General features: G+C 47.6%; 1 protein-coding gene across 3 annotated transcripts in view; it reads left to right on the top strand.

The window, feature by feature from the left end:
• Positions 1-19,972, top strand: part of myo10l3 (myosin X, like 3) — a 44,103-nt gene extending 24,131 nt beyond the window's left edge. Inside the window, exons 14-41 of one of the 3 annotated variants that reach the window (XM_078091142.1) lie at positions 90-156; positions 711-803; positions 1,535-1,603; positions 2,894-2,976; positions 3,081-3,189; positions 4,176-4,256; positions 5,932-6,056; positions 6,304-6,418; positions 9,271-9,377; positions 10,524-10,961; positions 11,057-11,087; positions 11,213-12,028; positions 12,596-12,719; positions 13,043-13,286; positions 13,362-13,457; positions 13,643-13,736; positions 13,995-14,050; positions 14,147-14,289; positions 14,434-14,628; positions 14,776-14,933; positions 15,373-15,496; positions 16,183-16,480; positions 16,571-16,778; positions 16,884-17,020; positions 17,133-17,277; positions 17,367-17,822; positions 17,943-18,134; positions 18,222-19,972. In XM_078091142.1, the coding sequence (XP_077947268.1) occupies positions 90-156; positions 711-803; positions 1,535-1,603; positions 2,894-2,976; positions 3,081-3,189; positions 4,176-4,256; positions 5,932-6,056; positions 6,304-6,418; positions 9,271-9,377; positions 10,524-10,961; positions 11,057-11,087; positions 11,213-12,028; positions 12,596-12,719; positions 13,043-13,286; positions 13,362-13,457; positions 13,643-13,736; positions 13,995-14,050; positions 14,147-14,289; positions 14,434-14,628; positions 14,776-14,933; positions 15,373-15,496; positions 16,183-16,480; positions 16,571-16,778; positions 16,884-17,020; positions 17,133-17,277; positions 17,367-17,822; positions 17,943-18,134; positions 18,222-18,326 (4,909 nt within the window). In that variant the 3' untranslated portion in view covers positions 18,327-19,972. Of the gene's footprint in view, positions 1-89; positions 157-710; positions 804-1,534; positions 1,604-2,893; positions 2,977-3,080; positions 3,190-4,175; positions 4,257-5,931; positions 6,057-6,303; positions 6,419-9,270; positions 9,378-10,523; positions 10,962-11,056; positions 11,088-11,209; positions 12,029-12,595; positions 12,720-13,042; positions 13,287-13,361; positions 13,458-13,642; positions 13,737-13,994; positions 14,051-14,146; positions 14,290-14,433; positions 14,629-14,775; positions 14,934-15,372; positions 15,497-16,182; positions 16,481-16,570; positions 16,779-16,883; positions 17,021-17,132; positions 17,278-17,366; positions 17,823-17,942; positions 18,135-18,221 lie in introns of all 3 variants that reach the window. The other 2 variants (XM_078091143.1, XM_078091141.1) reach the window with 2 other exon arrangements.
• The last annotated feature ends 555 nt before the right edge of the window (positions 19,973-20,527 follow it).

Below are 20,527 nucleotides of genomic sequence, written 5' to 3'. Positions count from 1 at the left end.
CAATGCAGCCATTGTGTCTCCTTACTTGTTTATGTTTGTATATACACTCGGTGAGTGTGTGTGTGTGTTTGTGTGTGCGTCCCCCTCAGGGAGGGGATCCAGTGGGAGGCCATAGACTGGATGGATAACGCGGAGTGTCTGGATCTCATAGAAAAGGTAACCCAGAGCGAGCAGAGTCACCGCCGGGGTCTACCGCTAACCGCCGGGCCGCGGCGCACAGACCTCGACGCCACGCCGCGCTTTACGCCGCCCCCTCCGTCTCCTACTCCGCCTTTTAAAACTCATTGTGCTCGCCGCATGCACAGTAACGTACAGCAGCCAGCGGCTGGAGGCGCGGTCGGAGGGAAACACTGAGAGGTTTCCCGGGGTCAAAATCCTTAGACGTTGGGTAGAAATTTAAGTGAAGCGCAAAGGAACTACACAGCAAACCGTATCCCTTCTTTTGCGCTCACTTGGGATGGATGGCCCGCTATAAGAGGGATCTCTGATGACTTTGTGCAACCGTGCAGTGCCGGCAAACATCGTGCGTGCTCAGTGAGCCTCCTTTTTGTCAACTAAAAAAAGAAAAAAATTGAATGAAGTCTTACGCTGTTTCCTGTGCACATTGTAATGACAGAAGCTGCCAGATGTGAACCAATGGGATTATAACTAGTTTCATCATGACTGCTGTGTTCAACCCTCCCTGTTCCTCTTGTCTGCATCCCCTTTAGAAGCTGGGCATGTTGGCTCTTATCAATGAAGAGAGTCGCTTCCCCAAAGGCACGGACTACACCCTTCTGGAGAAACTGCACAGCCGACATGCAGTGAGTCCACACACACACACAGATAAAAACATATGTCACACATGCCAGGGAGACCCTCACGGGGACATGTCCCTCCACTCCAGCTCCCAGCAGACAAACCCGCAGAGAGTCAAACCTTTGAATGAATGGTCTGCTGCCCGACGTGTGCAGCGTCTGCGCGGCACCCGTAAAAACGGCCCCGAGCGCTCTCACATACAAACACAACAATGGCGAAATGCGATCAGCCGATCTCAGGGGCTGATGGGGATTGTGTGCAGGAGAAAAGAGTGTCCTTAGAAAACCCGGCATGGTTTGGCATGGCAAGGGGAAAAACGGGAGCGGTACAAGGTGAGACATACGAACTGGCTGAACGCTCCCAGAGGTGTCTGAGGACACAGGTAAAGGTTGAAGGCGGGTCAAAGAACAGCTTTGTCGCGACTCCATCAACGCAGAGGTCATTATTTAGAATATTTAGTTGAATTAACAAAAACAGACTAAATAAAACAACAAATATGAACATTTCTTTTGTCTCAAACTAGGGAAGCAAAAGTGCCGAGGAGGCAGTTCATGTTAATAAACGTTCACGCCACAAATGGTGATTTGATGGCAATCTCCATCAGCTGTCGCGCCCCCACGTGTTCCGGCCTCTCAGCTGAACTCCCGCGAACTACGTACTACTGCTCAATGTGATTACCGGCAATTTACTACACGGACAGCACATTCTTAAAGGTCTCTTTGTCCTTTCTCCTCAGACAAACCCGTACTATGTCAAACCCCGAGTGACCGACCACCAGTTTGGCATCAAGCACTACGCCGGAGAGGTAATTAGCACGGACGCACATGAAAACGTCGATGCGGGGGGCGGGGGGGGGGATCCAGGTTACCTCCCGCAAGTTTGTCGGGGGAAGCGATTTGATGGGCAGCAGCGCATTCTGAGCCAAAAGCAGCTTTTCCCTGAGTCAGGAGAAACCGCTGCACTGTCATCCTCGCCTTCCTTTGCTTGAGCGGAGATTACTCCTGACGGTAGGGAACGTAAAAGAGGGAGAGGGAGAGAGAGATTGAATGGGGCAGGCGGGATGTGTGTGTGTGTGTAGGAGGTGGGGAGGAAGGCCTCATGAAGCCCTCCTCAGACAAGGTCTCCTCAGTGAGCTCGGTCACAGGCCTGCCATGGACGTCTATGGTAATGACTTGGTCCAGAGAGGACAGGCAGGCCAACCAGTTGTTCTCTCTCTCTCTCTCTCTCTCCGGGAATTTCAGTGGCCTCTCTGAAAGCTCCTTCTGTTTACCGAAACTGTGTCATGGAAATAGTAGCGTCCTCCCACAGATTTGATTATCGGCGTGGCGTCGGGGATCTTGGAGGGGGGGGGGGGGGGGGGGTCCTCCTTGTTGGACACGAACTTAACCGACAACAAACACAACTCACCATAGCTTGTGAACTGAGGAGTCAAAATGACACACATTTGCGATTACAGAATCTCAAATAGATCTTGTTGCGGATTCGGTTTATGATCTTTAGGCTTTTTGTAAGATTAAATTAAATTTCCTGGTCTCATTGTTGCATCATGACACCGACCTAGTGGACTGAACCTGAAATATATTCCAATGTGAGGAGGGACTGGAGTGCCATTTATAAATACTTGTGTTGTCAAGTTCGTATCTCGTGGCTTTCCGTGAGCCACAAGGTTTAGCAATGTGGGGCTGGGGGTTGTTTTTGGATTATAGTGTACTACTCACACACAGCTGGGAAAACGTGTACGCAAATGTTTCAGTGTTAAGATCGCACTCTGTGCTGCGTTATCTCCATGTATTTTCTGGCATAAAATACACACACAAACTCTGAGGGCATTGCAACAGGTGACTGCATTAACACACATTCTCTCCTCTGGGCCGTCCCCCTGTGTGCACAACATGCATTGGCAGTGTGTGTGTGTGTGTGTGTGTGTGTGCTTGGTGAATGTTGTCATTAGAAAACCCAGTCGGGATCACGAGCCTGTAGAAGCTAAATAAAGTGCATATTGATACAGACACATTAGCTTGTCTATGTTCAGTTGTGTGTCCAATCTGTGCTTGATTGGCATCAAAGACACATTTCCTTTCCCCGTCCGTTGCAGGTGCTTTACGATGTGCGTGGGATCCTGGAGAAGAACCGAGACACCTTTAGAGACGACATCTTGTTCATTCTCAAGGACAGCAGGTGAGCACGGCACGTGCCGACCAAACACGCCCGCACGATTCAGTTCCCACCTGCAGGTTTCATACATTCACGCCTTCTGCTCTGCGACCCCGTGTTGTCTGCAGGCTTGACTTCATCTACGACCTCTTCGAGCGCGTCGGCAGCAGGAACGGCGATGAGACCTTAAAAATGGGCACGGCGCGACGCAAGCCCACCGTCAGCTCTCAGTTCAGGGTGAGACTTAAGCCTTGGGGATGTGTCTGTCGCTCCGAGTTCGGCACGTGATGGCGTCATCGCACGCACAACAGCTTTATAGCGTCCCGTGTGCTTGGACCACTTAACCTGTCGGCTCTCGGCTGTCTTATCTTGGCATGATGAGTGTGAGCACCAGGGAGAATGCAGCCAGTGCATTTGATCTGCAGAGAAAGATGGGTGATGGGATGTATGAAATATGTGGTTGCGGTGGTGGAGGGAGCGGGGGGAGAGGGGAGAGGGGGGGGCAGTGGAGGGCTTATCTAAGCATGTCCTGACTGCAGTGGGGAGAGAAGGAGCAGGGGAGGTTTTGGCAGGCTGCCTGGGCTACGGTTCCTAAAGCCAAGGGATTAGGGTTGATGGCTGGGCACAGAAGGGCCAACCAGGGGCCGACCAGGCTCGGTTGTGCCAGGCCGGGCCTCGCTGGAGACAGGCTGTCTGAGGCAGCGAGGAGAGCAAGGCTGACAGAGTCTGCGAGGTTCGAGGGTCCTCGGTGTGTGTGTGTGTGTGTTTTGTGATTTATATGGACTTAATTAGTAAAGAGACAGAAAGTATTCATTTGATTTCATCTGTACCTTTTTATGTATTCATTTTTAATAGTTGGACAAAGTTCTGCAACTTGCAACCACTGCAAAAATCTTACCGAGGGATTTGTGAATCCTGAAAGTCTTTCTTAAAACATGTGAAAAAAGCTGTTTTTAAGTTGACATTGACATTTTGGATATTATTCTAGATCAATAATCACTCATTCTGTCTTCTACGATTATCACCCTAACACAAAGCACTGAACAATCGATAAAGTCAGGCCTGTATACATTTGAACCTCTACAAGGTGAAAAGCACAGGCACAACATGCATAATCATTAAGTCATATATTTGAATTGAAATACTGGCTTGAATGACTCTGTTTCATTACACAGATTATGTGCTGTGTTGATCTTAATCCTCTTGTTGCTGATGTGTTTCAGGACTCGCTTCATTCCCTGATGGCAACACTCAGTTCCTCCAACCCCTTTTTTGTTCGCTGCATCAAACCAAACATGGACAAGGTAGGTCATGCAAATTTCATTGCACACAAAAAAAAACATGTGCAAAACCTCGCCAGGTCTTGTCAAGGTCAGCGCCTGCAAAGTTAAATCTTATTGATGCTATTCATAGCTCCCGTTGCCCAGAGCTAATCGTAAGTCATATAAATCTTCCACTTGAAAACTAATTATTCTTTTCCTTTTTTTCGCTGCAGATTCTCTTATACTAATAAATAGTAGCGATAGCGCTTTGGTGCAACGACTCTCATTTGTACTTCCTCAAATAAAAGCGCATTCCTACCACTTTATCCCTTCAACCAGAGGGTCGTAGGTCACAGTTGGCCACTCCAGCTGCAGCCGCTTGGCTGATGCTCTGCTGATCTGGCTGCATCAGTGGAATGCTAAGATAAGACCCAAGTGCCGTAACTGTAGTGAAACCAGAGGGGGGGAATGTTTACTTAATGGGCCCCTATTTCTACCCGCTACTCTTTACCAGATAATGGCAAGAGCTCTCAGCACTCTTATCCAGTTTTCTGATATTGGACGGTTGGTGAAAAGGCGAATTGCGTTTCTTTATGTTTTCTCTGCGCAGAGACCCATCAGCATTATCTGTGTTATTGTTGTTAGTTATTCATGTCTGACTGTCCTCTTCTGTCAGCTCCTCCCATGCCTCTCCTCCTGCTGACGTACTGGCCTTAAAACTGCACACAGTGCACACAAGAAGACACACACACTGTCTTCTTTTCTCTCTCCCCCTCTCTCCCCCGTCCACTGCTCCCCCCTGGCTCTGCCCTGCATTCACAGTGCCTCTGTTAAGCCGGCAGAAATGACAGGATTGCGCGCGCGCGCAAACAGGACAGCACGCGCACTGTATTTTGTGTGATCCACATGTACTCACCCTACTTGTGTTATATGTCACTGAGGGAAGGGTCAGCTTGTTTTCGCTCAAAACCGCTCAACATGCCGTACCTCTTTCAGCTCCCTAAATCCTCTGCTAAAGAACAGAGTTCACAGCTCACAGTGGTGCACATTTATGTGTGAATGTGCGTGTGTGTTTGTTGGATTATGATCATGAAGACATACACGCGTGCCTTTGTATCCAAGTTCTGCTCCATGCGTAGTAGCGTTAGCACGTAATTAGATTGACACACTTGGGGTATGCTGTGGTCCTGTGTGGGGCTTATACAGCCATGTGTGCCCTTCAGGGGACAATGGCCTTCACACGCTCCCTGTGAGGCGTCAGGTAGACCGCGCAGAGGTGTAGATGTCACCGATCCTTTCTGGTTAACACACCCGAGGATTATCTGTAACACGAGGCTGTCAAGAATTGGGCCGATTATTTCTAACACTGTTTGTGTTTTTCTCTGATGGTGCGTATCGCCTTTTTTTCTTCGCAGTAACCTAATTGTTCGTGTAAAATGATAGCGCTCCCCGTGGTAATTTCCTTTTTAGTTCAAGTTAACCCTGACGCAGCAGAAGAACGGTTTGTTTTAGGTGTGTGGGCTCAACTGTGGAGGATTATATTTACTGTCAAATATCTTCCATGGGAATACTCAACGAAACAGCAACTCTGCTAAATGAGGCCTGTTTTCAGCTCGACTTTCAATGCATAGCTGAGTATTACTGAACGTTATCATTCCAAAGGAACGAATAGGCATTTTGGTCATTTTCATGTTGCTTTGTCGCTTGTCATCTGCAGAAAGCCAACCAGTTTGCTCCTGATGTGGTCCTCAACCAGCTGAGATACTCTGGGATGCTCGAAACTGTGAAGATCCGCAGGGCTGGATTCCCAGTCCGTAGAACCTTTCAGGATTTCTACAGCAGGTCAGAAAAATACCAAGAAAATACAGTACAGAGTAGAGCTGACAAGTCATCGATTAAGTGACTGTTAACTGGGAAAAAAACGCAAAATCTGAATAAAAATATCTATCCCGTAGGTGCTGAAATTCACAATATTTGTCTTCTGCTGTTCTGTTAATCTAAAGGTCTGTCTGTGTGTGTGTGTGTGTGTGTGTGTGTGTGCGCGTGCGTGCGTGCGTGCGTGCGTGCGTGCGTGTGTGTGTTTCCATAGGTACAAGATTATCCTGAATAACAAAATCCACTCAGGCGAAGAGAAGCAGAGCTGCTCTGAGCTCCTCACACTTCACGACAAAGCCAAGACAGAGTGGCAACTGGGGAAGACAAAGGTGGAGCACATGCACACACACTCCCACACACACACACGCACGCACGCACACACGCATATGCCCCAACTTGTTTTTGTCATCTAGGAGGACATTGCTTTGACTTCTTCCAAAATAAATCTGAAAATATAAGATTTGAATCTGAAAAAATAAAATCTGAAAATGAAAAATATAATAGAGTGAATATCAAAAAATATATATAAGTGAAGATTGAAAAACAATATATTTTATTTTAAAAATGTATAGAGCTGAGTCAAAACTATATTCATCCCGAAAATATTTTTCGTCCACTTTTTTTTATTTTGAATACATTGTTGTATTTTTCAATGTTCAACAACAAAACTTGAACTTTCAGGTTCACATTTGTTTTTCAAAGGAACAAAACTTTTGACCTGGATTTGGCTCCATACAGTAACCATAACCACAACCCAAACCAAGCCCCGGCCTTTAAATCTCAACCGTACACCAACTCTTGACTCTAAAATGTTGTGTTTGCATCGGAGGGCTGCGCTTTCTGTCTCCAACATGTGAGACGAGGCAACCTGAGGACGTATAAACAGATTTGTCCTCACAATGTAATTAATATAAGAGCTAACCCCTGTTTCATGTAAGACGGACTCTGCAGTCAAGCTTTTTAAAAAAATATCAAAAGTGGCACAAAATCACAGTTTTTAATCTTTTTACGTCATAGTTACACACCTACAACTTCCTGCTGCAAATCCGGTCACCACATTGGTTCAGTCTGGTGTCTTTTGAGCCGGATTTTCCCTCAAGAACTCAAGCTGTTAATGTGTGCCATAGTTTTAACAGCCCCAACTGTGACTCACAACCCAAACATTTTTTCTGGCCGGTTGTGGTCAATCTTCTGCTCTCCTGCGCTCCAGTGTTACATGGCAACTCCTTAAAAACTCTGGACGCCGACAACTGTTTCTGTAACTGTAAACCAACGGGGGGGGGGGAGAGGGGGGGCTCACGGTAATCCGCAGGCCGCCTTGTTGTAGCTGGAAGAGTGTTGGCCTCCTGACACTCGTCTAGCTGTTGATTTAATAAACTGAACTCTCCCGGCGGGGGATTTGGAGGCAGTGATGAAGCGTTGCAGAGGTTAGAGGAAAGTCACGCATTCATCATTTTGAACAGTTATTGTGGCATTCTGATCTCCATCTGTTGCGACACAGTTTAATCTTCTCTCGGTTTCTCTCTTGGCCGATTTATATAAAACAATCATCTACTCCCCCAAGCAAAGTTTTTTTCTTTTTCCTTACTCGGCGCTCTCATTGAATGATTAACCTTTAATGAGTATTTGGATCTGGACAGCAAAACCTTTCATCCTGTTGAACTCAGCATTCATGCCCTCTACACTGCAAAAATGGAAATATAAATAGTTTTACAGGCTTTCTTGAAATCCGCTAAATCCACACATCTACTTCCCGCTCTAAGTTGTGGTTCCCCAGCAGCCGTAAAATCACAGAGACATTCAAATTTGTCGGACCGGTTTGCTGTAATACCCCATTTGGCGGGCACACATGGGGAATTACACGCCGAGACCCAAAAAAGGTTTCTGTTGGTTCTTATAGAGTTTATAACCGGAGCGAAACCAGCAACGTCTTTATTGCACGTTTTCACACATGCATGTAGTATAAATCTCCTCAGTCACTGTGTATTACAGGCATTATGCATCCAGTGTCAGCACCTTTATGCTGCGACTGCTGATGATTTTACAGTCTGTAAATAATACAAGTAAAAAGAGAACTACAGTCGTCTTTTTTAAAGTTAAGACTGCGTCTTTGTCCCTCTGTCCACACGGTTGTGTTTTTGATGGCAGCGTAAAATAGGGTAATGTGGCTTGTGGGAAAGGGGGCTCAGAGACAGATGGGGGCTATTTCCTTTGGAGAAACAATCTGTGTGTAATTACATACATACGTATTGTGTGAAGAGGAAGTGTGTTGCCCAGAATTAGGGGCTTGGGTGACATTGCATGAACTGATGTCTGTGTGTGTGTGTGCGAGACATTACAGACGTGGGAAGGATGTGGACGAAGAGGAAACTTCCTCCTCTCACAGACTTTGCAGAGGCAGGCAGGGCTGCAGCTGTGGGATCCTTTGATTAGTGGAACATCTGGGGCACACACACTGAAAGCCCCCATCAGTTGATCCTCCAGCCTAGCAACATTTATCGCATTATCACAAAAACCCAGCCACGGTCAGACATAAGTCTTTAGATTTTCAATGTTCATTGCTGCGTTTTAGTGTTTTATTCTAGGAGCAGCGGTATGCTGTAATTTGTCCCACAGCACCTACTTTGAAGGGGGGGAAAAACAGGTTAAAGTCTCCCAGGAGTGAGGAAAGGGTTAACTAAACTTTTTCTCCCTGCTTCACAAGAAGAGGTGTGGCTTTCTAGCTGGACAGCAGCCACCATCCCTCCCCCTCTTCCCTCCATCCCTCCTCTCCCTACCTCTCCCCACTCCCTCTCAGGCTGTGCACATCAGTTGTGCCTCCAACGCAGCGGCAGTGGAGAGATGTCCAGGAAGGACTCCTGAACACGATGAGGCTCTGCAGCAGCGCCATTAGCAGCAACACTGCAGTCCCCGTGCCCGCCTCCCCCTCCGCTCAGCCCTGCGGTCAGGGAGAGCAGGTAGCCGGCTAGGCCTCTACTGCACCACAGCTTCCTCTGCAGCGGGCAAAGGGTGCTGCCGAACAGGACAACAGGGAGGGGGAGGACCACGACATCTCTGTTGGCCCTCCTCTGCAGCCTTTATACCTGGAGGAGGAACTAACCCATCCTGTTTTCCCCCTTCCCCCTCCCTGTGTGTCTCTCTGTCCCTCCCCTGTCGGCCCGCGGCGCTGCTCGTCCCGCAGGTGTTCCTGAAGGAGGCCCTGGAGCAAAGGCTGGAGAAGGAGAGGGAGGAGGTGCGGCGCAGGGCCGGCATGGTGATCCGCGCCCACATCCTCAGCTATGTGGCAAGGTGAGTGGTGGGGAGGTGGAGGAGGGGGGGGAGGAGGGGTGAGTGGCAGGCCCAGCTGGCATTGTTTGGTTTTGTAATAGAGGTGCACAGACTGTGTGCGTGCATGTGTGTGTGTGTGTGTGTGTGTGTGTGTGTGTGTGTGCGCGCTGACTTAGGAGAGTTGTACAGTGTCATTGCTGAAATGGCTTCCCAGACTTTAAAGTGCAGTAAAGATGTTTAGTTATTTCCACACAGAAAAAGACCTGTGGACTCGCTGATGGGACAGTCATTATAAACTCATCTGTTTTATACCTACAGAATATTAAAATGAAGTTTCCAATGAAGACACAAATGTCATGCAACATGTTTGAGAAAGTTTGATAAAAAATTCTCTTACACCAAAATGTCTGAAGTAATTCAAGAAATATCTTCACTTTGTATCCACAAAATTGATGAGGTAAATTTAATTTAATTGAGTGCAATGATTTTTTTTTCCTACACAATTGGAGTGGTGTGTATAGAATGATGCACGTACAATCTAGACTTTGCCCCAATGATTTAATGCTGCTGAGTCTTTGGCTCAAATATTTAGTTTGGATGACGATTTTGCATTCGTTCTTTTGTGCAGCTAAAATAAATCGCAGTCTTTTCAGCCCGAGCAGCCGGTTTCAGACACCCTCAGGGATGTTAATTGCACCTGCGTGCTACAACATATCATATCACACAGTCGTCTATAGGCTCCGTTGGCAGAGTATAATGTGACTGATGACGTTGTTCAGGCTGTGAGTTCCCTTCCATTCAGAGGCACTAAAGAGAACTAAAGAGAGCGGCTAGGCGGTTCCCCAAAGACCCAAGCAAAGCCTTTGTATTATTATATGTAACACTACCTCTGCCCTAAGACCAGTCAGAGGCCACAGTTATTACTGTGGAGAGTCAGAGAGTCAGAGCAGTGTGTGTGGTCCTTTCGCTAGTCACTTGTATTTGTGTGTGTGTGCGCTGCCATGTATATGTGTGCATTCAACAGCCCAAGCTCATCGCTAACGGTGTGTTTATTTAAGTGGCATCCTGTGACGTTGTGCAACGACGCACGCTGTATTACCCCCACGGGTATCGGATTACACACGTCGTCTGCTTGACTGAAAAGGGTGCGTTTGATTTGCTCCTCAGGAAGCGATACAAGAGGGTTCAGTCCTGCGTCGTCACAATCCAGAAGAACTACCGCGCTCACTTTTGGAGACGCGTCTTCCTGCGGCTGCGCTTCGCCGCCGTCGTCCTGCAGAAACACCGCCGAGGCCAGCTGGCCCGATCCCTCCTCCGCCAACTCAGGGAGGAGAAACAGAAGCGGGAGGAGGAGGAGGAGGAGAGGAGGAGGACGGAAGAGGAAGAGGAGAGGAAGCGAGTAGAGGAGGAGAGGAGGAGGATGGAGGAGGAGAGGAAACGGCAGGAGGAGGAGAGACGAAGGGAGGAAGAGGAGAGACGGTGGCTTGTGGAAAGGGAGATGAAGAGGCAGGGTGAAGAGGAGGAGGCGATGAGGCGAGAGAAACTGAGACTGATGGAGGACGAAGAGGAAGGGCAGGAAATGGCAGCTAAAGCAGACGAGCAACGGTAGTTATCAGCTCTTTGTGACATGTGGACGATGCATTTATTCAGATCAGATAATTATTCCTTTTCTTTGCACACTTCTTCTATTCTATTTTTAGTCACTCCCTGGCAAACGGCGTCTGTCAGAAGGTAATTACTTTTTAAAAAGCTGTTATTCAAATGATGAAACACAGTATTGGGTTTGTACGCGGTGCAACAAAGTAATTAAGTTTGATCTCTCCGTCTCGTCCTCTTCCCTTGTCCATTTCCAGAAGGAGCTCTCCCAGTCTCTGTCCCACAGCCACACCTCCGAGGAGGAGAGCCGTCAGATGGAGGAGATCCTGCGGCTGGAGAGGGAGATCGAGCGTCTGCAGAAGCAGCAGGAGGACGGCGTGTCCCTCCTCGGGGACGTCTCCCACGAGGAGCTGCGGCAGATGAGAGACGCAGAGATCTACAGGCTGGAGAAGGAAGCTTCCCGGGTGGCCACCGAGTTTCTGGATCTGCTGGACTTTGGGGGCCTGGAGCCGTCCCTCTCCAGCGAGGAGAACCTCCATGACCCGGCGGAATCCACGGCCCCTCTGGCCGAGGAGGAGGTGGACGAGGGCTTCCACGCCGAGGAGGAGTGCGTTCCGTTACCTGACTTCCCGCCTCCGGCCGCAGTTCCTCTGGACAAGGCAGTATTTCGAAGTATCCCCCCTCCTCCGCCCGCCTTCGCAGAAGGACTTGTCGTCGTCGCCGCCTCCTCTTCTGCCTCCTCTGCCCCACCGGCAAAGCTCTCCCCACTTACCCCCAACGGACTGAGCCGTGGCCCTGCTCTCACAGACTCCCGGACCTCCAGACCTCCTGCTCTTCCCCCCGGAGTCACGAACGGAGAAATGGCACCGTGCCACAGAGCCAGCAGGGGGTCGGACTTTGAGCCTGCGAGCGGGGAGGCGCCCCACCCGAACCTGCCGGACGGCGAGTCCGACTACGACCAGGAGGAGTTCGAGGAGGCCCACGGGAGCTCGGGCCACGTCACAGATGAGGAGGTGCTGCGTAAATCCTCCTGTACGCAAAACAGCCTGGACTCCTTCCGAGGCAGCTCGGACTCGGTGAGAACTAAGGGGCTGGCAATCATTTCTGTCCAGAAGGGGAGTCGTTTGAAAGGATCGCTGTTGAGGACGTTTTGCCCGGAAATTGCATCGCATGTCAGATCAAACTGTGAAGTTAAAATCGAGTCTTCCTCTGGGTATAATAGTTCTGCCGTGCGGCGACTCTTCAGCGTGCGTGAAGCATTGGCCTGCGCGTGTGCCAGCCTGACTCTCGTCTCAATGTATCGAAAGGCTCCGCTCACGCTAGAATCACACTGGACCGCTGTTGCGATTATTTGTTTTGGCGCCGCCGATGAGCGTGTGGATCCATTCCCACACAGTTAAGCAGACCTTACACTGTCTGATCAGCAAAACGGCAAAGGGGAAGGAGGGGGGGTGTGTGTGTGTGTGTGTGTGTGTGTGTGTGTGTGTGTGTGTGTTTACAACAGCACCAGGTCAAGACACATTTTGGGCACTGATTATTGAAGCCAGAAATTCAATAAACAAGTCGTCCTTTCCTGCAGTTTACATCTACATTGTAATTCCCGTAAGTTGCTTGTGACGGCTGACGTGACGAATGTGTTTCAGTTCATCGACAGCGATGAGGACAACGACGGCTACGTGGACACGGACGAGGAGGTTTCCAATGGGAAAGTGAACGTGCTGAACGGCAGCGGGCCTCCGTACTTCCACGGCTACCTCTACATGAAGAGTGAGTCGCCCTGCTGAGACGCTGGCCGGCAGGCGTGCAGACGACTTCTGCACAGCTGAACGCAGTGTCCAACAGGCTTGATTGCTTTATATGATTATGTTTTAGTACTCAGATTGTCAAAATATTCAGAATTTTTGTGTAAAATGTAGTTAATGCTGTTTTGCATGATTGTGTGTTTCGTTTCCAGAGGGTGCATATGTGTGTGTGTGTGTGTGTGTGTGTGTGTGTGTGTGTGTGTGTGTGTGTGTGTGTAAAAGTAGCTGTTTCAAGGTACATTAGTATATAAACATAGTTTCCGTCTCACGCCTCCTTCTCTCCTCTAGGTGGCCTGATGATCCCGTGGCGTCGCCGCTGGTGTGTCCTGAAGGACGAGACCTTCATGTGGTTTCGGGCCAAGCAGGACTCCGTCAAATCCGGTTGGCTTTACAAGAAAGGAGGGGGCATGTCCACCTTGTCTCGGCGCAACTGGAAGATGCGCTGGTTTGTTTTGCGCGAGTCGAAGCTCATGTACTTTGACAACGACAGCGAAGAGAAGCTGAAAGGAACCATCGATGTCCGCACGGCCAAGTAAGGAGAAATAGTGGCGTTTGTTCAAAGGGGACAGAAAACTCTCCAGTCCACTGATCATTTTTCTGTCTGCAGGGAGATAGTGGACAATCATGAGAAGGAAAATGCCCTGAATGTTGTGACTGAGGAGAGGACTTACCACATCTATGCAGAGTCTCCAGAAGATGCCAGGTACATTATTACACAGCACCATGGGAAGCATTAACTAGATGTTGCTTTTTCTTAGGTGGGCTCTGTGAAAAGTGATGTGTGGAAATAAAGTCCCCCCTTGTGGTTGCCAGTGGTAGTCCACGGTGTAATTTTCAATTATATGGTTGCTGACTCTGACTTTCTGGACTCCCTCTGACCCCATCCAGTGGTTGGTTCAACGTGCTGAGTCGGGTCCACAGCGCCAGCCAGGAGCAACTCATGGAGATGCACCACGAACAGGCCAACCCAAAGAATGCAGTGGTTAGTGCTGTTTTACCTCGGTGCTGCCTGGGCGCCGGCCTCAGCTCTATTTTTCATCAGAAAAGATAAAGCGCGTAACTGAATCACCCTGAGTATGCTGGTTCAGATTGAGGTCATGTTGTAATTTACTTTTTTTTGTCTTTTGATATCCCACGCCACAAAAGAGGCTTGTTGCCCTCAACTCACCTTGAAGACAAACGGACGACCAGCTGCTAACATTTACATATTCTGACCCCCTCCCCTCTTCTCTTTGTCCAGGGCACACTAGATGTGGGCTTGATAGATTCTGTTTGTGCATCCGACAACCCCGACAGGTGAGGAACGGCTAATGAACCTCAAACATACATTTAAACCGCAATCTAAGTAGTAAGCCTGCGTCAGTGTAACTACGTGTGCGTTCTGTCCGGAAGACCGAACTCGTTTGTGATCATCACGGCCAACCGGGTGATCCACTGCAACACAAACACACCAGAGGAGATGCACCACTGGATCGGCCTGTTGCAGAAATCCAAGGGAGACTGCAAGGTGGACGGGCAGGAGTTCTTAGTCAGAGGTCAGTCAGTCCACACACACACACACACACACAGTCCGGGATGTTTACGATTCCTCTGGGTTGACTTTATTAATGTCAGGTGAGATGCTGTGCGGACAGCGCGTTTAAAATAATAATCCATAATATCATGTTCATCGCCGTCAGGCTGGTTACATAAAGAGATGAAGTCGGGAGCCAAAAGCTCTTCTCTCAAGCTGAAGAAGCGCTGGTTCGTTCTCACCACTAACTCCCTGGACTATTACAAGTCGTCAGAGCGCACCGCCTCCAAGCTGGGAACTCTGGTCCTCAACAGTCTCTGCTCTGTGGTCCAGCCAGACGAGAAGGTCTTCAAGGACACCGGTCAGTTCGCGGTCAACGTTGTTCTCAGTTGTCTTGGGCACCAAAAGTATACATTTCAATTTAAGCTCCTTCAGGATTTTTTTTTTTAACTTGTTTCTCAAGTTGGGGTTGTTTAGCTCCTACTTACCTTCCTTCTTGTTTACTCAGGTTACTGGAATATAATCGTCCACGGACGTAAACACTCCTACCGTCTATACACCAAAATGCTGAATGAAGCCATGCGCTGGGCGAACGCCATACAGGGAGCGATAGACAGCAAAGTTCCCATTGAAACGCCAACACAGCAACTCATCAGGGACATCAAGGTATTCAAGGGTGCATTTGCCTGTTTCTCCCTCTAATGCTAATAACTGCTCTGTGTGCAAAGTCTAAACCATGAGATTTAAAAGCGTGCCACACTTAAGTAATGCACATGAGATAGTATTAACTTATGGTTATTATTTGAACCCTTATTCTTTTCAGTCATGCAAACCTTTGGCAGGGACACACACTGTAGTAGAGTGAGGTACTTGTACTCACCGAGTGTGTGCTGTGATCTTCTTTAAGTATTTTGCTTTGCTTGTTTTTTTCTCACATATAGCTGTTCCTGTAACTTTACTGCGATATTCATATCCACCATCTCTATTTCCCGCATTGACTCGACAAAGTGTTTCAAATAGAAGCGTTTAGCCTCCTTTTAAGGCGCTTTACTTTGTTGTAAAGATAACATGACATATTTATTGAGCCAGTTTTCTCTCTGCGTAGGAGAGCAGTTTGAACGTGGAGGCTGTGGAGCAGACATACTGGAGGAACCCCATCTTGAGATATACCCAGCATCCTTTGCACTCCCCTCTTCTACCTCTGCCCTATGGAGATGTCCGCATCCTTCGTGAGTGTTGTGGTCTGCAGCTAAAATGATGCACTTACAGTGCATCTGGAAAGTATTCACTGATTTTGTTATGTTACAGCCTTATTCCAAAATGGATTCAATTCCTTATTTTCCCCAACATTCTACACACAACAACCCATAATGACAAAGTGAAAACTGTTTTTTGCAAATGTTTGCAGATCGGTTAAAAATAAAGAACGAAAACATCACATGTACATAAGTATTCACAGCCTTTGCTCAATACTTTGTTGAAGCACCTTTGGCAGCAATTACAGCCTCAAGTCTTCTTGGGTATGATTCCACAAGCGTGGCACACCTATTTCTGGGCAGTTTCTCCCTGTCTTCTTTGCAGAACCACTCAAGTTCCATCAGGTTGGATGGGAGCGTCGGTGCACAGCCATTTTCAGATCTCTCCAGAGATGTTCAATCGGGTTCAAGTCAGGGCTCCACCTGGGCCACTCAAGGACATTCACAGAGTTGTGCCGAAGCCACTCCTTTGTTATCTTGGCGTGTGCTTTGGGTCGTTGTCCTGTTGGAAGATGAACCGTTTAGCACAATATTTAAAATGTCCTAATGTAATTCTATTATTACTGGATAAAAAGTAAAGTTAGTATGTTTACCTGGATGAAAAACACCTTAACTGTTTTGGCTGGACTTGAAATAGCCCCTCTGTCTGTCTTTCCCAGTGCAAAAGGAAAAGGGTTATACCAGCCTGCAGGATGAAGCGGTGAAGATTTTCAACTCACTGCAGGAGATGGAAGCTGTGTCGGACCCGGTCCCGATCATCCAGGGAATCCTACAGACCTGTCAAGACTTGAGGCCATTAAGGGACGAGGTTTACTGTCAGCTGATCAAACAAACCAATCACGTCCCGCACCCAAACAGTCCTGCCAATCGCGCCCACTGGCATCTCCTGGCCTGCATGTGCTGCACCTTCCTGCCCAGCCGAGGCATCCTGCGCTACCTCAAGTTTCACATCAAAAGGTGCGTTCTGTTTCTGGGCACCGATCCTACGGTCGGCGATTACGGCGGGTTGGAACTTCTATTTTATTGTCTCTCTGTGTGCGATTCCAGGATCAAGGAGCTGTTTCCGGGCACCGAGATTGAAATGTTCGCCCATTTCATCGGGGAGTCTGTGAAGAAGACCAAGAACAGAGAGTTTGTTCCCTCTCAAGAGGAAATCATGGCACTGCTCACCAGACAGGAAATGACCACCACGGTGTACTGCCACGGAGGAGGCTCCTGCAAGATCTCCATTAACTCACACACCACCGCTGGAGAGGTGACAGAGCAGTTTGGAATATCCCTCTGCAGGATGGCACTGTGGGTAATTTACACTAACGCTGATATCACTGTGACTGTGGTTGTCTTGGCTCGCTTCGTCCAGGTGGTGGAGAAGCTAATCCGAGGTCTGGCTATGGAGGACAGCAGGAACATGTTTGCACTCTTTGAACACAACGACACCATCGACAGAGCTGTAGAAAGCAGGGTTCTTGTGGCTGATGTTTTGGCTAAATTTGAAAGGTATGTTACGGATTACCCTCAATCACGCACTATATGCAACTGTAAATTCAAATAAGTTACCCTGTAAACACTCGCTGCTGAGAAAAGACCAAAACCCATCTGCCAATGACAGGTTTTGTGGCTTTTCCACCAGACATGCTGGCAGTGAGGATGCTGAGGATGAAGGCCAATGGAAACTCTATTTTAAACTCTACTGCTTCCTGGATGTGGAGAGCATGCTTAAAGAGGGAGTAGAGTTTGCATTCATGTTCGAGCAGGTGCGTTTTACCCATCCTGTTGCACTTTATCGACTCCTTTCAGTTCGAGTTCGTGCTCACGATGACCACCCTTAACGCTGTCCCTCCAGGCCCACGAGAGTTTGACCCGGGGCCACTTCCCCGCCCGCGAGGAGACCCTGCAGCACTTGGCCGCCCTACGCCTGCAGTTTCTGTTTGGCGACAAAGCGAAGGTCGCCTGGAGCCTGGAAAGCGTCTATCCCGTGGGACGTCTGCGCAGTCGCATCCTTCAGTTCACCAAGGTGGGCGGGGCCTCGGGGTCGGGCCAGACGCTGGAGCGTCGGAGGACGAGCTTCCTGGACGGGACCCTGCGGCGGGGGTTGAAGACGGGCTCGATGAAGAAGCAGCGCATGGAGGAGGAGCAGATGCTGGAGATGTGGATAAAGGAGGAGATGTCTTCCACCAGGGCCAGCATCGTGGAGAAATGGTCCCGCCTCAGTGGTCTGGACCAACACCAGGCCATGCTCAGATACATGACCGTCATCAAGGAGTGGCCTGGATATGGATCCACGCTGTTCGACGTGGAGGTAGGTCTTCGCGTCTTTTCTTTACTGACGGAGCAGGTCAGATCACTGCGTCCCAAGTTGCCAGCCCAAAGCAAACGTTGGACCATGTTTACGACGTCTCTGTGTTTTGCGTCTTTCTAGTGCAAAGAAGGCGGCTTCCCTCACGATCTATGGTTGAGCGTGAGCGCTGAAAATGTGTCCGTCTACAAGAGAGGGGAGCCCAAGCCTCTGGAGACCTTCCCATATGAGCACATCATTTTCTTTGGCGCTCCGCAGCCCTGCACCTACAAGATCACTGTGGACGAGAGAGAGATGCTCTTTGAAACGCCGCAGGTGCGTAGCCTCTGCTGTCGGTGTCAGACTGTGTCTGTTTAAAACGGGATGTCAGCTGACATGTGTGTTTCATCTGTGCGTCGCCAGGTTGGAGAGATCACGAAGATTATGAAAGCCTACATAAACATGATCGTGAAGAAGCGCTGCAGCGTCAAGTCCGTGTCCAGCTATGGAACCAACTGGATCCGGTGATTGACTTACAGGACTACAGCAGACCAGACAGATAACAAGCAAGAGTGGGGAGGAGATGAATAAATGGCAAAATGAACAAATCACCTCCACAGAGATAGTTTTTCATAGCATTTAACTGGCTACTTAGCAACGCAGATCAACTCCATTCAGAAAGATTCCTTTCAATAAAGACACAAGGAAATGGATCTACTGCTTTGGATAAAAGTGGGAATTAAGCATTTGAACCGTTTTAAGCTTCACAGTCGTCCAAATTGTTGCTGCTCTCCATGCAGTCTCATTACTCACACTGCTTGTATGTCACATCTTACTTGAAATCTATTTTTCTCATATTTTTGTGGATTTCTTTAGCTAAATACCCAAGAAAATTAGACGCTGTCCTGAATTTTATTCAGACATTTATTGAATATCTGAATTAGGACTTTTTCATTTCTAAAAATGTATATTTTCTCTAAACATGCACCCAAACTAGAAATATGATATTGTGACAGTGACAACCAAACCAGTTGTCATCTTTTGTCACCAAGTGTTTCTCCTGCAGATGTTGTGCCCCGTAATGAATGTTCTCCTTCATGGAGATTCCCTCAGGTTTCTGTGTAATATACTGCAACTGTCCAAGGGAGATACACCTCCTCTTGCCTTATTTAAGATTTTTATTTGAGATATTCTGGATTAAAATATTAAGTGTGTATGCCTTCCAGGGATGGTTCATACATTTGGAGGTGTTGAGTATATTGGTCAGTGGTAATCATGGCCTCCACTGGTGTATTTGCTACACACGTGTTTCCCTACCTTTTAAAAAAGAAAATTCAACATGAATAACCACTGCATCAGTGGAGATGCATTGTCAATGACCAACGCAGTCAAGTATTTCCTCAAAATGCATGATTACTAAAAATCAATCCAACCAGAATATAGTTCTCTTCTAAAACAAACTTTTCGTTGATCTGTGTCATCTAGAACGTGTATTGTGACTTGAGTGTGTGCAGCTCAAACTGATGTGCAAGGTTGTGTTTTTAGAAACAAGTGGGATAGTGTTGTTCAGTGTGTCTGTGTATAAAGAGTGTGTTTTTCTCAGTGATGTCAAAGGCCTTGACGGGTGGGGTATTTATTCATTTAAGTATCAATGGATTGGGAAAAAAAAAGTGCTGGAAAAGTATTGATGCAGTTGTCCTTATACTTTGGATTTTCTAATATTCTTTTGCATTTTTTGACACATAAATGTAGATTCAGAAAGTGTGTTCATGGATAACTATTGATCTTCTCAATTTTGTGCCGTTTCTGAGCATTTGTCAACACAAAATAAGTGTGTTGCCCTCGACACTGAACTCATTTCCCTTAGTTGATGTAAACAAACACAAAGGATGCCTACGCCAGTTGACTTACAGGCCGTATAGTTCATGATAAGAGTATGATCCAAACGTATTGAGCTTAGCATTTACCTCACTTCGCATCACTGTCTTCCATCGCTCTCCAATCGTACTCACTTAGGCGATCTGGTCAGCTGCCGGCGGCCACACCAGAGACTGATCTTGCCATTTGACGATGACTGTATTTCGGAGATTTCAGATTGTTTTGCGGACGGAAAATCTGAAAATGTTTTATATCAGAATTTAAAGATGCTCTAATAAATTATTGTATTTGAAAAAGTTGTTGGTGTTTGTTATTACTGTCTCATTGCCATGTCTCAGAGGGGAAAAAATTGACTTTTCAGTCAAACACACCTGATTAAGCTTTCTTTGAGTTACCTAAACTGTCTGTGGAGAACTCATCTGACATGGTTACAGTGAATCCTTTTAGAGTCTGCGTGCTACACGAATATGTTGAAAGGGACTGGATATTGAATATCGGGGCTCTTGTTTTTAATTTACTGCGAACTAAAATGATCTGGATGAATTGCAAAGGATGGAAAAACTCCCAGGTGATTGAAAAGGAACCTTTAAAAAAAAATGTTTTAGCCATCTGGTAAAAAAAAAAACAATTATATAAAAAGGGGTTTGGATGAACTTTTCCAACAAGCCATCAAGTCTGTCAAAAAAAAGTTAAAAAGGAACATTAATAAAAGTCCAGAGTCCTCTGATGTTAACGGCTGTCTGCAAAAGTTCATAGTCAGCTATAAAACAAAACAAGGGATTTCACAACTACTTGTCAGTAATTCCCCGACTAAGCAGTGTGTCTCACTGCAAGAGGAACAACTGTTTATT

Source organism: Gasterosteus aculeatus, chromosome 16, assembly GCF_964276395.1.
Source record: "Gasterosteus aculeatus chromosome 16, fGasAcu3.hap1.1, whole genome shotgun sequence".
Classification (NCBI taxonomy): Eukaryota; Metazoa; Chordata; class Actinopteri; order Perciformes; family Gasterosteidae; genus Gasterosteus; species Gasterosteus aculeatus.
The sequence above is the reverse complement of the archived record's forward strand: the minus strand, read 5'-3'. Positions and strand labels throughout refer to the sequence as shown.